This window comes from Lethenteron reissneri, chromosome 7, assembly GCF_015708825.2.
Source record: "Lethenteron reissneri isolate LAM-NWPU_2019-01 chromosome 7, ASM1570882v1, whole genome shotgun sequence".
NCBI lineage: Eukaryota > Metazoa > Chordata > Hyperoartia > Petromyzontiformes > Petromyzontidae > Lethenteron > Lethenteron reissneri.
Window position 1 is genome coordinate 643,186 of NC_083785.1, and position 14,171 is coordinate 657,356.

The 14,171-nt window shown below is 50.4% G+C and overlaps 1 protein-coding gene across 2 annotated transcripts in view; it reads left to right on the top strand.

The window, feature by feature from the left end:
* Nucleotides 1-4,440: 4,440 nt before the first annotated feature.
* Nucleotides 4,441-14,171, top strand: part of LOC133355562 (outer dynein arm-docking complex subunit 2-like) — a 45,656-nt gene continuing 35,925 nt past the window's right edge. The window contains exons 1-5 of one of the 2 annotated variants that reach the window (XM_061572912.1): nucleotides 4,441-4,682; nucleotides 4,864-5,103; nucleotides 5,555-5,712; nucleotides 6,034-6,229; nucleotides 7,210-7,316. In XM_061572912.1, the coding sequence (XP_061428896.1) occupies nucleotides 4,877-5,103; nucleotides 5,555-5,712; nucleotides 6,034-6,229; nucleotides 7,210-7,316 (688 nt within the window). In that variant the 5' untranslated portion in view covers nucleotides 4,441-4,682; nucleotides 4,864-4,876. The remainder of the gene's footprint in view (nucleotides 4,683-4,863; nucleotides 5,104-5,554; nucleotides 5,713-6,033; nucleotides 6,230-7,209; nucleotides 7,317-14,171) is intronic. The other variant, XM_061572904.1, reaches the window with a different exon arrangement.

A 14,171-nucleotide genomic window follows, 5' to 3' on the forward strand; every position in this document is an offset into this window, starting at 1 on the left:
TAACAAAATCATCACGAGTTCGACTTCCCTAATCGAACCAACCAAACGTCCCTCTCTAAAACCATCGGCGGCAAGACCTCCCAGACTCTATGGTCTTCCCAAGATCCATAAAGAAGGCACCCCGCTACGACCCATCGTTTCGACGATCAACTCTCCTACCTACAAACTAGCCCGGTTTCTATCAGATACTCTGCTTCCCTTCACAGGCAATACCTCTTCGGCAGTACTCAACTCAACCCAATTAGTCTCTATGGTCAAGGACATGGTACTATCTCCTGATGATATCCTCGTCAGTTTTGATGTAGTATCTCTGTTTACCAAAGTCCCAGTACCTGACACCCTAACAATTATTGAGGACTTGGTCCAACATGGATTGAATTTGGATGTACCTGCGCTGGTTAGGCATTGCCTCACCAACACTTATTTTACCTGGAATGGCACCTTCTACAAACAGAATGAGGGTACCCCTATGGTCTTTCCCTTGTCACCAGTGATAGCCAACATGTTCATGGAAAAGTTTGAATCAGACGCCATCCAGACATACACCCCGCGTCCTTCCCTGTGGAAGAGGTATGTGGATCACACTTTCGTCATTTGGCCACATGGTCTCCCAGCATTGAACCACTTCTTGGACCACATCAATTCCAGACACCCATCCATCAGATTCACCATGGAAGTGGAGAAAGATGGTAAACTACCATTCTTAGATATTCTGTTTGAGAGGAGTCCTGATGGATCCTTGGGACATTCTGTCTACGGTAAAGCCACCCACACAGATTCCTACTTGAAACCTGATTCCCACCATCATCCATCTCAAAACAATTCTCTCATCAAAACGCTATACCACAGAGCTCATGGCATTTCTGACCAACACCACCTGGCCAGTGAATTAAGACATGTACATCAGGCCCTCAGGATGAACGGATACTCTGACCGCACCATCCGCCAAGCTGTTTCTCCCACCATACAGAAACAGCCACTTGAAACTCCGATCAAAACTATTACGTTGCCATACATAACAGGCGTGACCAAAAATATCTCCAAAATTCTTAACAAACATAAGATCCAAGTCCGATTCAGTACAGTACATAAAATCAGTGATCTAATTCCATCTGTGAAAGATGTCATTCCTGACTTACAATACCCTGGAGTCTACAAATTGAGTTGCATTTGTGGTGATTGCTACATTGGAGAAACGAAACGTCATGTTTCTGATCGTGTCCGCGAGCACAAGTCAGATCTGAAACACGGCAAAACTGATTCTTCCGCTGTTGCCGATCATTGCTGCAACGCTGTGGGCTCTCATGAAATTGTCTTTTCTGAGACCAAGGTACTCTGCAAACTTCCTGGCTACCATCAAAGGTTTGTACACGAAGCCATACAAATATGCAAACATAGACATAATTTCAACCATGATGATGGGTACAAACTTAGTAATCATTTGAAAGATGTTATTAACCATGCAAAAAAGATTTAACTACACATATTTGGACCATCTTATTTGACAGGCACTATTCTTCAGTTACCGTATATTTTCTTCTTTTTTCACACACTGGTTTTTCCTGCTTTAAATTTTACCACCCATATTTGGCAAATCTAGAATTAATCCCAGCAACGTAACAAAGTGCTATTTCATCTACAGCAGCCGCACCTTTACAACAGCCGCACCTTAACAACTCTTGGAACCTCCCAGTTCAACCAGTCTACACAACAAAGGCTAATTTCTTAGCAGCGGCTTTAGCTGCACCAACTTCACAATAATAATAATATCCAGGGGCCTGCCTTGGCTCCTCCCACCCTCAACCAGTATATATACAAGGACGGTTTTCTTGGAATTTCTCTTACTTGATACAGCAATCATGCTGTGACGGTTCCACCTGAAGACGGAAGCTTGTGTTGCCTCCGAAACGTTGTGATTTTTTAACTTTTATTAATTTACATTTATTACCTACGTGACTTTACTGAAAAAACCTAAGAATCTAAACTTCATTCGGTTTACCGTGCTGCATTAATATTCGCAGTGGGTGCTCCATATCGGACGCATCACTGTGACCTCTATGCCGTGGCTGGAAATGTCTTTGGACGTGGGATGACAGTGCCATTTTCATTTACAAGGCTATATTGTCTGTAGATCTGCCCTTTATTTGTCTGACCTGTTGTTATTAGTGTAGTGGGTTAAATTCAGGCGCACATTGGAACTTTGGAGGCAACACTCTTTATTAGCTAACACAACAGGTAACACTTAACATAACGACTTAAGGTGGTAGTCACCATTCCTAACTTAGCTAACCCATGGGGGTACTACATCACTGAACCAGTACAGCCCAACACGTTGCCTGGTCCACTAGCGGAGACCGGAGAGCTTCATCCCAGAGATGACCCAGCAGCATAGCAGAACAGCGCAGACCAGCCCAGCTCTCCGTCCATGCCCCGCTTATCACCACTCCGGCGTGGCCGGCTCCGCCCCAGGCCACGCCCCCCTTCCCGATCCTTCGGGAAGGCCCAAGCCCCCAACCACGTGACCCCCCTGGGGCCTCTGGCCCCCCTTTATCCGGTCACGTGTCCTGTTGGGTTCACGCAGAGTGTCACGGCCTGACACGACCTCCGTGACACCCGCCTACAGCCCCCATACCGAGCCGACACAATCGTGTCATTCTACTACACTACATCCTAACATTGGACAATACAAACAAATCTGCAATGCGTGTCTGATTGTCTGATAATAGTTTTCAGATTTCCCACACAATTTTTTAAATGTAGCTTTCCCAAAGTGCCTAGAACCGCCCCGTTTCGTGTCTCGGCATCTCCATTCTCTACCATCTCTGTCATTAACAATTAATTACTCTTTTGTTAAAAAAAATAAAGTGTAAGTGTCAATGTAATTTTACTATGCAATTGCAATAAAAAAAATCTATAATTGTGGAATGCTTTAATGTTGTCTGCCGGCCGAATCGCCCTCGAAAGAGTGTCTGAGCTTATTTTTATTTTGTACGGCTGATGTAGATGCAGAGCAATAACGACAAACTCACAATCAGTTGGGTCAAGCAAGATAACCGCGTCAGGAGTAGCGAACTGTATCATCGCCGTGATGTTTCCTTCGTATTTGTGGATCGGGCATTGCGTCGTTATACGTTGTTACGGTCTGTTCTGGATGACCACAGTCGCACACTACCGGAGAGTTTTAAGTTTTACAGTAGATGCCGTTTAGGGTAGACAATGAGCTTTGTGGAAGTTCAAACCAAAGGGGTCTTCTGCGTTAGGTTTTTCACGTGATAAGCCACTTTGTTGAGCGGCTATCATTTGTGGCCAGGTCGCTTCTGAAAAAAATATGTTAATACCTCAGTTGGCTCTGTCTGGTAGAATGGGGATGGTTTAGTTGTATTTGGATGTTTTTGGGTGATCTTTTTGGCTTTCATGTACTTTTTATTGTTTGTTGTTGTAACATTATTACATGCCCCTTACTGGACTCCTGTGAAAAAAGAGCCTGACAGCCCATCGGATTCCTCCTCCAGTGAAAAACGTAATCAACCAGGTAGGGTGTTGACTTATGTTAGCCGACTCTCTGTGTTGTATTGCATTGTATTTCTAAGTTTACTAGGTTTGTTTTCTCATTCATTCGTACCTGATGATGATTGTTTGTGTTGAAATCGAAACGTCGTATGGTATTATTTAATTTATTTTTCTTTCTACGTGACTTTACCGAAAGAACCGAAGAGTAAATATACTCTGATCCGTTTGACCTCCATTCAGCTCTCTGAGCTGACCCCCAAATAGGCTTCACTCGTCTCGGCCAATCAGAGGCGCCGGCCCGCACGCTGCGGGAGGCGTCTCCTCGTGCTCTCGCACCCCCCCCCCGCTGCACACGCCCACCCCCCCGCCCCGCTGCACACGCCCACCCCCCCCCGCCGCGCTGCACTCGCCCACCCCCCCGTCCCGATGCACACGCCCACCCCCCCCGCCGCGCTGCACTCGCCCACCCCCCCGGCCCCCGCTGCACCGCCCACCCCCCCGCCCGCTGCACTCGCCCACCCCCCGCCCCGCTGCAAGCGCCCACCCCCCCGCCGCGCTGCACCGCCCACCCCCCCGCCCCGCTGCAAGCGCCCACCCCCCCGCCGCGCTGCACCCGCCCACCCCCCCGCCCCGCTGCACGCGCCCACCCCCCCGCCCCGCTGCACGCGCCCACCCCCCCGCCCCGCTGCAAGCGCCCACCCCCCCGCCCCGCTGCAAGCGCCCACCCCCCGCCCCGCTGCACGCGCCCACCCCCCGCCCCGCTGCAAGCGCCCACCCCCCCGCCGCGCTGCACCCGCCCACCCCCCCGCCCCGCTGCACGCGCCCACCCCCCCGCCCCGCTGCACGCGCCCACCACCCCGCCGCGCTCGGCGTCTCCCCCCCCCACTGCGCTCGGCGTCTCCTCCCCCGGCAACGCTTTGACGCCGTCGCCATAGAGACGGCGCGGCGGCGACTCGCCGGCGAGAGGACGAGAGAGAGAGATTCCTTGCCGACTCCAAGCGGGTTTCCTCTCCGTCCTCCCGGCTTCTCTCTCCCTCCTCCTGCGACCTTCTTGCTCGCCTCCTTCCCCTCCAGCGAGGCGTCTCCAACACGCCGCTTGCTGCTGCTGCTGCGAGCTGCGTGCAGTGCTGATACTGTACACGGCGAAGTTCCGTCTCAAGCGAAGCGCAGCCGTGAGGCGTCACACTCGACACGACACGTTTACACAACACGACTCGTATATCTCACTATCACTAGATACGTCTATTACACCCCTGCGTACATTTCACTATCACACTACAACATCGATAACACTGTCCATAACGTTCACATACACACAGAGTACTGTTCTGTGTTGGGTATTTTTCTCAACAGGTGTCTCGCCAACATGGGGGTGTCGCTCTCTCGTGCGGCTCAGTGGACCTCCGGCAGCGCGAGAGGCAGGGTGACTTTAGAGCCCACACCAATGAATGACGTCTTGCTCAACAGTATTGCAAACTATGCTGAGGAGTTCGGCAGCCTCCATACCCATGAGGCAGCACTCGAGTTTTATGAACCATTACAGTGGGAAACTTTGCTACAGCCTTCTGATTTTACACAAGACTACATTCCCAGGTACGGTTGATCGTCTTGACAGCTTCCTTAACAGTTTGTAAGGCTAACTCTTACCAATGATTATTTCCCCCCATCATTTAAAATAGTGTCCTTAATTCATAATGTGTTGTAATACGTACCAACCGCCCATTACCACGTTTTCGTGTTAATGTTATGACATCCATAATATAGTTTTTGGGTTAGATCGCGTAAATATAAATGTGTCGTTGAAACCCCCCACCACCCGACACAGCCAACTAGTAAGGGTTTGTCACGTAAACAGAACATGCCAATTCGCATTGACGAATTGTTTACGTGACAACCCTTACTAGTTGGCTCTGTCGGGTGGTAGTGGGTTTTAAGGACACATTTATATATTTAAACGATCGAACCCAAAAATACCTCTATTATGGATATTGGTCGCGAAAGCCTACATGTTAAAATGCTATGACATGTTTGCACACACTGGCAGCGAGACAGCGGTCGCATCCAAGGATACGAAACACGATGGACAGCCTCTCCTTTACCTCTCTGGGCAGACTGTCAGTGTGTCCAACTGGAACCACCTCTCTCGGTTACTGCAAGCTTCTGGGCAGCACAAGCTCAAGGAGGTGCAATCCTGCCTGGAAGGTAACCTATCGTATGCATTAATGTGTTAATTAATCTAATATTGCAGGTAATATCAGTCAGATTCAATGCAGTACACATATAAGTACAATATATAATGAAAGTGAAGCAATAAACCGTAGGCCATTCTTTATACCCATGTGTCCTGCCCAAGCCCACTTTTACTTAATACTTAATTTTACGTCTTTAATTCTGCATATCCTATCTAAAGAATGTACAAATTAAGATGACAAGGACATGTTGCATCACATTTGATGTTTCCGTAATGCACGGATGTGTGGATCTATCAAGTTTGATGGGTGATGTGTGTGTTTTGTATTTCAGCTAACCGAGATCCAGTGACAAAGATACTTGGCAAAGGTTTTGCCACAGTGGAAGGGGAAGGCCCAGCGACATTGCATTTGCCAGAGATGATAGGAGAAAAAGGGGACCCTGGAACAGAGATCAAGAAGAGGCTTCTGGTGCTGCTGCAGCAGTTTGACCTGCAGTTACTACAAAGCTGCCTGAAGCAAGTGGCCGAGTAAGAATGATAAGATTACAATTAATCCCATCAATGAAAGTTTTATTATACTCCAGCCAAGGATATGAATTCAACCATTGCTTCTGGAAACAAGCCTTTCTACTGTTGACATTAGCCTCAGGATAACAGTCTACTGTCCTTCATTGAATAGGCCCACATCTGATATGTGTCTTGGGAAAGAATATTCAATGGTATCACAAAGTCATCAAGTTCTTCACTTACATCCTGGACACGTAGCTAAGGTAGATTAACTTCAGATGTGCTGGCACTGATTGGCACAGGCTTATTTAACTAATACGATTCAATGGAAGTTGTAGTTGCATCAGAAGCCACCCTCACTAGAAGATGAAGCAGACAATTTTATTTTATTCATTGGGTACAGTTCTAAAAATAACGACAAAAGGAGACATACAGGAGATAAGTTTATAAATACAAATTATTTGCAGTTACTAGAACTGGAATGCGAAGTAAAAAAGCAGTGGTCAGATGGGAAGATGTTGGGCCTGGATTGGCTTCTGTACCATGAATAAGGTCAGAATAAATTTTTTTTACTGCAATAATGTATTTAAAACCTTTTTGGGATACCAGCAATGATGCTCCAAAATTATTTGTTGTAATATCCTAAGCTGGATACTCTTGAAAAACTATCTTAAAGACCCAAAGATTCTTGTTTGGATGACATTACGAATAATTATAAATACAAAATAAAAACATGATGTCTAGGAAATGTATATGTCAAATCGCGCAATCACTATCAAAAGCTTATACAGTATTATTATTTGTGCAATTCAACCAATTTATCTTTTACCATTTATTTGGCACTGACGTCGCACATATTTAGATATTAAATATGTATGCACAGTAATTTAAACAATACTCCAGTTGTATTGTAATTTCTATCTAAATGGACTGTGTGAGTAAAGAGTACATGTGTTGTTCTTGTGCAGTAAATATGCTATTGTGCTTTCACGTGTTTGCAGAAAGGTATCGATGAGGCCTGAAGCAATAAACCGTGAAGTGGAGATTTTGCAGCCTTTGTCTGGGGACTCCACCAAATCCTTAATACGCAGCATACAACATATCTCAGGTATTGTAGGGATGAATATTTTCTGAATGTTAAATGTGGGACATGACAAGTCACATATCTAACCTATATAATTCATTCTTTGTCCGTCCGTCCGTCCGTCCGTGCGTCCGCGTACGCGTACGCTCCCTACCGGGGGATTTAGCTCTCGGACCATGGAGTTCGGCGAGATTAAATTTTGCAGGTGGGCACGCCCCCGGCCCCGCGGTAAACTTAGGCATTTCCGATTTTTCGTCTCTAAACTTTAAATCGGACCGATTATCGATTTAGAGCGATTTATCTTTATATATTTATAGAACGCTTTATTTATTTATTTACTCTTGCCGGCTGGCGCGGACCACGGCGGTTGCCCCTGGCAACGGGTAGAGACGCGTTCGCTGCGGGGTGGACGCCATTTTGAATTCCCGTTAAAATATGCGCACGCATTAACACGCGATTCTGAGGTAAATTCATCAAAGTTTCACGTCCTCTTCACTCCCCTTCCACCCCAATGTGTGCAATTACTATTATAGGGTCGGTAGATAATAAAATTATAGCGATTAGACAGTATTATTGTAGCGCGTGGGGGGGGGGGGGTATTGGCCCCAGTACACACCCTCAGCCGGGTAGGCAATCTAGGCAAGGCCGGAGGCTCTGCACGGTACTAGGCCTCGACACCCCACCCGTGTCAAGCGACGACTTTGTGGTATAAACTTGATATACCTGGCGTTGCCCGGGGGGAAAATACATTTAAAATCTTCTGAAAACTTTAAAACATTACATACCAATGAAAATACAAGTGTGTAATTACTTTTAAACCCGACGCGCCAAGAATCGATTCTCTGAAACGCGAAAAGGAATCGAAGGTTGTAGATTCCTTTAGATTCGGACGATTCCCGTTTACTTTAAGTTGGTTAAAGTCGATATAAACTGCTACGAACGGGAAATATCCGGCGTTGACCGGGGAAAAAATGTTATTAAAAACTCCTGAAAACATTAAAACATAACATATCAATGAAAATAAAACTCTGTCATTCAAAATGTAAACCCCCAACATGCCAGGAATCGATTCCTTGAATCGCACAAAGGACGAATCGAAGGTTGTAGATTCCTTTAGGATCGCGCTTAACGTGGTGAGGGGTGAGTGGTGAGGGGGAGAGTGGGGAGGGGGAGAGTGGTGAGGGGGAGAGTGGTGAGGGGGAGAGTGGTGAGGGGGAGAGTGGTGAGGGGGAGAGTGGTGAGGGAGAGTGGTGGTGAGGGGGAGAGTGGTGAGGGGGAGAGTGGTGAGGGAGAGAGTGGTGAGGGGAGAGTGGTGAGGGGGAGAGTGGTGAGGGGGAGAGTGGTGAGGGGGAGAGTGGTGAGGGGGAGAGTGGTGAGGGGGAGAGTGGTGAGGGGAGAGTGGTGAGGGGGAGAGTGGTGAGGGGAGAGTGGTGAGGGGGAGAGTGGTGAGGGGGAGAGTGGTGAGGGGAGAGTGGTGAGGGGGAGAGTGGTGAGGGGGAGAGTGGTGAGGGGGAGAGTGGTGAGGGGGAGAGTGGTGAGGGGGAGAGTGGTGAGGGAGAGAGTGGTGAGGGGGAGAGTGGTGAGGGGGAGAGTGGTGAGGGGGAGAGTGGTGAGGGGGAGAGTGGTGAGGGGGAGAGTGGTGAGGGGGAGAGTGGTGAGGGGGAGAGGGGTGAGGGGGAGAGTGGTGAGGGGGAGAGTGGTGAGGGGGAGAGTGGTGAGGGGGAGAGTGGTGAGGGGGAGAGTGGTGAGGGGAGAGTGGTGAGGGGGAGAGTGGTGAGGGGGAGAGGTGGTGAGGGGGAGAGTGGTGAGGGGGAGAGTGGTGAGGGGGAGAGTGGTGAGGGGGAGAGTGGTGAGGGGGGAGAGTGGTGAGGGGGAGAGGAGTGGTGAGGGGGAGAGTGGTGAGGGGGAGAGTGGTGAGGGGGAGAGTGGTGAGGGAGGAGAGTGGTGAGGGGAGAGTGGTGAGGGGAGAGTGGTGAGGGGGAGAGTGGTGAGGGGGAAGTGGTGAGGGGGAGAGTGGTGAGGGGAGAGTGGTGAGGGGGAGAGTGGTGAGGGGGAGAGTGTGAGGGGGAGAGTGGTGAGGGGGAGAGTGGTGAGGGGGAGAGTGGTGAGGGGGGAGAGTGGTGAGGGGGAGAGGGTGGAGGGGGAGAGTGGTGAGGGGGAGAGTGGTTGAGGGGGAGAGTGGTGAGGGGGAGAGTGGTGAGGGGGAGAGTGGTGAGGGGGAGAGTGGTGAGGGGGGAGAGTGGTGAGGGGGAGAGTGGTGAGGGGAGAGTGGTGAGGGGGAGAGTGGTGAGGGGAGAGTGGTGAGGGGGAGAGTGGTGAGGGGAGAGAGTGGTGAGGGGGAGAGTGTGAGGGGAGAGTGGTGAGGGGAGAGTGAGTGAGGGGAGAGTGGTGAGGGGAGAGTGGTGAGGGGGAGAGTGGTGAGGGGGAGAGTGGTGAGGGGAGAGTGGTGAGGGGGAGAGTGGTGAGGGGAGAGAGGGAGGTGGTGAGGGGGGAGTGGTGAGGGGGAGAGTGGTGAGGGGGGAGAGGAGGTGGTGAGGGGAGAGTGTGAGGGGGAGAGTGGTGAGGGGGAGAGGTGCGGAGAGTGGTGAGGGGAGAGAGTGGTGAGGGGGAGAGTGGTGAGGGGGAGAGTGGTGAGGGGGAGAGTGGTGAGGTGGAGAGTGGTGAGGGGGAGAGTGGTGAGGGGAGAGTGGTGAGGGAGAGAGTGGTGAGGGAGAGAGTGGTGAGGGGGAGAGTGGTAAGGGGGAGAGTGGTGAGGGGGAGAGTGGTGAGGGGAGAGTGGTGAGGGGGAGAGTGGTGAGGGGGAGAGTGGTGAGGGGGAGAGTGGTGAGGGGAGAGTGGTGAGGGGGAGAGTGGTAAGGGGGAGGTTGAGTGGTGAGGGTGAGTGGTGATTGGTGAGGGTGAGGGTGAGTGGGGAGGGTGAGTGGCGGTTGTTAGTGGTGATTAGTGAGGGGTGAGTGGTGAGGGTTAGTGGTGAGCATGAGTGGTGAGTGTTGAGCGTGAGTGGTGAGGGTGAGTGGTGATTGTTGAGGGTGTGATTGGTGAGGATGAGTGGTGAGTAGTGAGGGTGAGTGGTGAGGGTGAGTGGTGAGTGGTGAGGGTGAGTGGCGGTTGTGAATGGTGATTAGTGAGGGGTGAGTGGTGAGGGTGAGCGTGAGTGGTTAGGGTGAGTGGTGAGGGTGAGCAGTGAGGGTGAGCAGCGAGGGTGAGTGGTGATTGGTGAGGGTGTGATTGGTGAGGATGAGTGGTGAGTGGTCAGGGTGAGTGGTGAGGGTGAGTGGTGAGCGGTGAGGGTGAGTGTTGAGGGTGAGTGGTGAGTGGTTAGGGTGAGTAGTGAGGGTGAGTGGTGAGCGTGGGTGGTGAGTGGTGAGCGTGACTGGTGAGGGAGAGTGGTGAGGGAGAGTGGTGAGGGAGAGTGGTGAGGGTGAGTAGTGAGTGGTGAGGGTGAGTGGTGATTGGTGAGGGTGAGTGGTGAGGGTGAGTGGGGAGGGTGAGTGGCGGTTGTTAGTGGTGATTAGTGAGGGATGAATGGTGAGGGTGAGCGTGAGTGGTGAGGTAGAGTGGTGAGCAGTGAGGGTGAGTGGTGATTGGTGAGGGTGTGGTTGGTGAGGATGAGTGGTGAGGGTGAGTAGTGAGGGTGAGTGGTTGTTGTGAGGGTGAGTGGTTGTTGTGAGGGTGCGTGGTGAGGGTGAGTGGTAAGAGTGAGTGGTGAGGGTGAGTGACGGTTGTGAGAGGTGATTAGTGAGTGGTGAGGTTGAGTGGTGAGGGTTAGTGGTGAGGGTGAGTGGCGGTTGTGAGTGGTGATTAGTGAGGGGTGAGTGGTGAGGGTGAGCGTGAGTGGTGAGGGTGAGCGGTGAGGGTGAGCAGTGAGGGTGAGTGGTGATTGGTGAGGATGTGATTGGTGAGGATGAGTGGTGAGTGGTCAGGGTGAGTGGTGATTGGTGAGGGTGAGTGCTGAGCGGTGAGGGTGAGTGGTTGTTGTGAGGGGTGAGTGGTGAGTGGTGAGAGTGAGTGGTGAGGGTGAGTTGTGAGGGTGAGTGGTGATTGTTGAGGGTGTGATTGGTGAGGATGAGTGGTGAGTAGTGAGGGCGAGTGGTCACGGTGAGTGGTGAGGATGAGTGTTGAGGGTGAGTGGTGAGTGGTGAGGGTGAGTGGCGGTTATGAGTGGTGATTAGTGAGGGGTGAGTGGTGAGGGTGAGCGTGAGTGGTGAGGGTGAGCAGTGCGGGTGAGTGGTGATTGGTGAGGGTGTGATTGGTGAGGATGAGTGGTCAGGGTGAGTGGTGAGGGTGAGTGGTGAGGGTGAGTGCTGAGTGGTGAGGGTGAGTGGTGAGAGAGTGGTTAGTTTTGAGGGTGAGTGGTGAGGTTGAGTGGTGAGGGTTAGTGGAGAGTGGTGAGTGGTGATTGGTCAGTGGTGATTGGTGAGGATGAATGGTGAGTAGTGAGGGTGAAGTTGAGTGGTGAGGGTGAGTGGTGGTTGTGACGGTGAGTGGTGAGGGTGAGTGGTGAGGGTGAGTGGTGAGGCTGAATGGTGAGGGTGAATGGTGAGAGTGAGTGGTGAGTGGTGAGGGAGAGTGGTGAGTGAGAGTGGTGAGGGTTAGTGGTGAGGGTTAGTGGTGAGAGTGAGTGGTGAGGGTGAGTGGTGATTGGTGAGTGGTGAGGGTGAGTGGTGAGGGTGAGTGGTGAGGGAGATTGGTGAGGGAGGTTGGTGAGTGGTGAGTTGTGAGGGTGAATGGTGAATAGTGAGTGGTGAGTGGTGAGGATGAGTGGTAAGGGTGAGTTGTGAGTGGTGAATGGTGAGGGTGAATGATGAGTACAGTCAATATGCACTGCTGTTATCATACCAGGTACCACCACCACAATATGTACTCCTCTCATCATAGCAGATACCACCACAGCAGTATGCACTGCTGTAATCATAGCAGGTACCACCACAGTCAGTATGCACTGCTGTCATCATAATAGGTACCAACACAGCAGTATGCACTGCTGTAGTGATAGCAGGTACGACCTCAGTCGGTATACACTGCTGTAGCGATAGTAGATACTGCTATCGAGTTGGTAGATACCGCTATAGTAAATACTAAAACAGTCAGTATATACCACTACAGTCAGTCAATACTGCTACAGTCAGTATATACTACTATACAGTCAGTACATATTGCTACGGTGAGTAGCTACTAGAGTCAGTAGATACTATTATAGAGTGAGTAGATACTGCTATAGATTTTGTAGTTACTACTATAGTCAGTGGATACACTATAGAGTCAGCAGATACTATACAGTTAGTCGTTACGAGTATATAGTCGGTAGATACTACTGTAGGCCCAGTAATACTACTATGGTCAGTAGTTATTACAGTCACTAAATACTACTACACAGTCAGTAGCTACTACTGGCTCAGTAGATACTACGGTACAGTCAGTAGATACTACTACAAAGTCAATAGATACCACTTCCTCTGTTGTATGTAAGGTGTTGTTAGTATATATACCTACGAGGGGTAAAGATATTTTTTGAGGGGGGGGGGGGGGGGAGACCACAATTTTCGGAAACATTTTGACATCAACTATTTACCCCACACTTTCTACAACTTTTTGGACTTGTGAAAGCCTCTTATATATTTGTTGGTGGAAAAATGTACAAACAGCCCACCGGGCTTTGACAATACCTTAGTATCTGTGTATATATATGTAAGGTTTTTAAGAAAGATATTTTTCACCCGGGCAAAGCCGGGTACTTCCGCTAGTCTCCTATATGTACTGCATGAATAAAACCATACATTGACATGCTTTTTGGGAAACCATTATTATCCACCAAATATGCGACAAAAGGAGAAGCATGTAAGTACATTGGGTTCATTTAGGGTAACACAAAACAAAAGGGGCGGTGTCGTATTATGAACCGTGAACCAAACCATATTTTTCCCTTATGCTTTTGAGTTTATGTGTAATGTGAGGTTATATCCGGGTCGTTGACGGATTACAACTCGTCGCGACGATTGGCTCTGCCGGTCCTGGTTCATAGCCAATGGGGGGAAGCCTAGGGGCGTGGCCCTGACGTAATGGAAAGGTGACAGCTAGTTGTAGAGGATTGGTTCTGCTGGCTTTAGCCACAGCCAATGGGGAGATGAGTCAGGGGCGTGGTCCCGGGAGCCTCTGGAATATTCCATAGAGGCTAACCAGGATTGGTGGAAACGTACCACGTGACCCGGGTATTAAATAGGGGTGGAGACGAACGACACGTGGTCAGAACGGGAACGAATGGAGGAAGGGGCCACGTGTGAGCCACGTGGCAGTGCGTCTCTATCTATCCCTCTCACGCTGCCTGTCAGCAGCGTGAAGGAAAGCTGTAATGCAAGTTGAATAAAAGACCGGATTCCAGAAGTAGCCTCAACGACCTTTATTACATATGGATCGCGGATTTGCCATTTGCGGCTATTTTCAAGAATATAACCGCCGTGATGGGCAAGGTTTTTGGTATATATGTAGTGATTGTGTATGTCACTGTGGTGCTGGGCTTACGAAGCCATGGCGGATAATGTGTTGGCATTATGTATAGCCCGCTTACTGAGCGTAGTACCAGCCCTAGCGGGCCTTGGGTGAGCGCTGGTCAGCGCGGAGGCACCACATACAGTGTGCGGTGCGGGCTCCCGGTGAGGGAGCGAGAGGGAGTGTCAGCCAGCCAGGGTTACGTTGGGGCATGATACGCTGGTTGACCTGCCGACACATGAATGGATAATATTGGAGGGGGGCCACCGGTGGACGGGGGCCGCTGGGCAGTCACGTGGTATAAAAGACCTCTCGTGAGCCTTCGGGAAAGAGCTCGAGAGATATACAAAGTGGGCGTGGCGCGGGGCGGAGCCAGCCCCAGCCAGGGTGGCT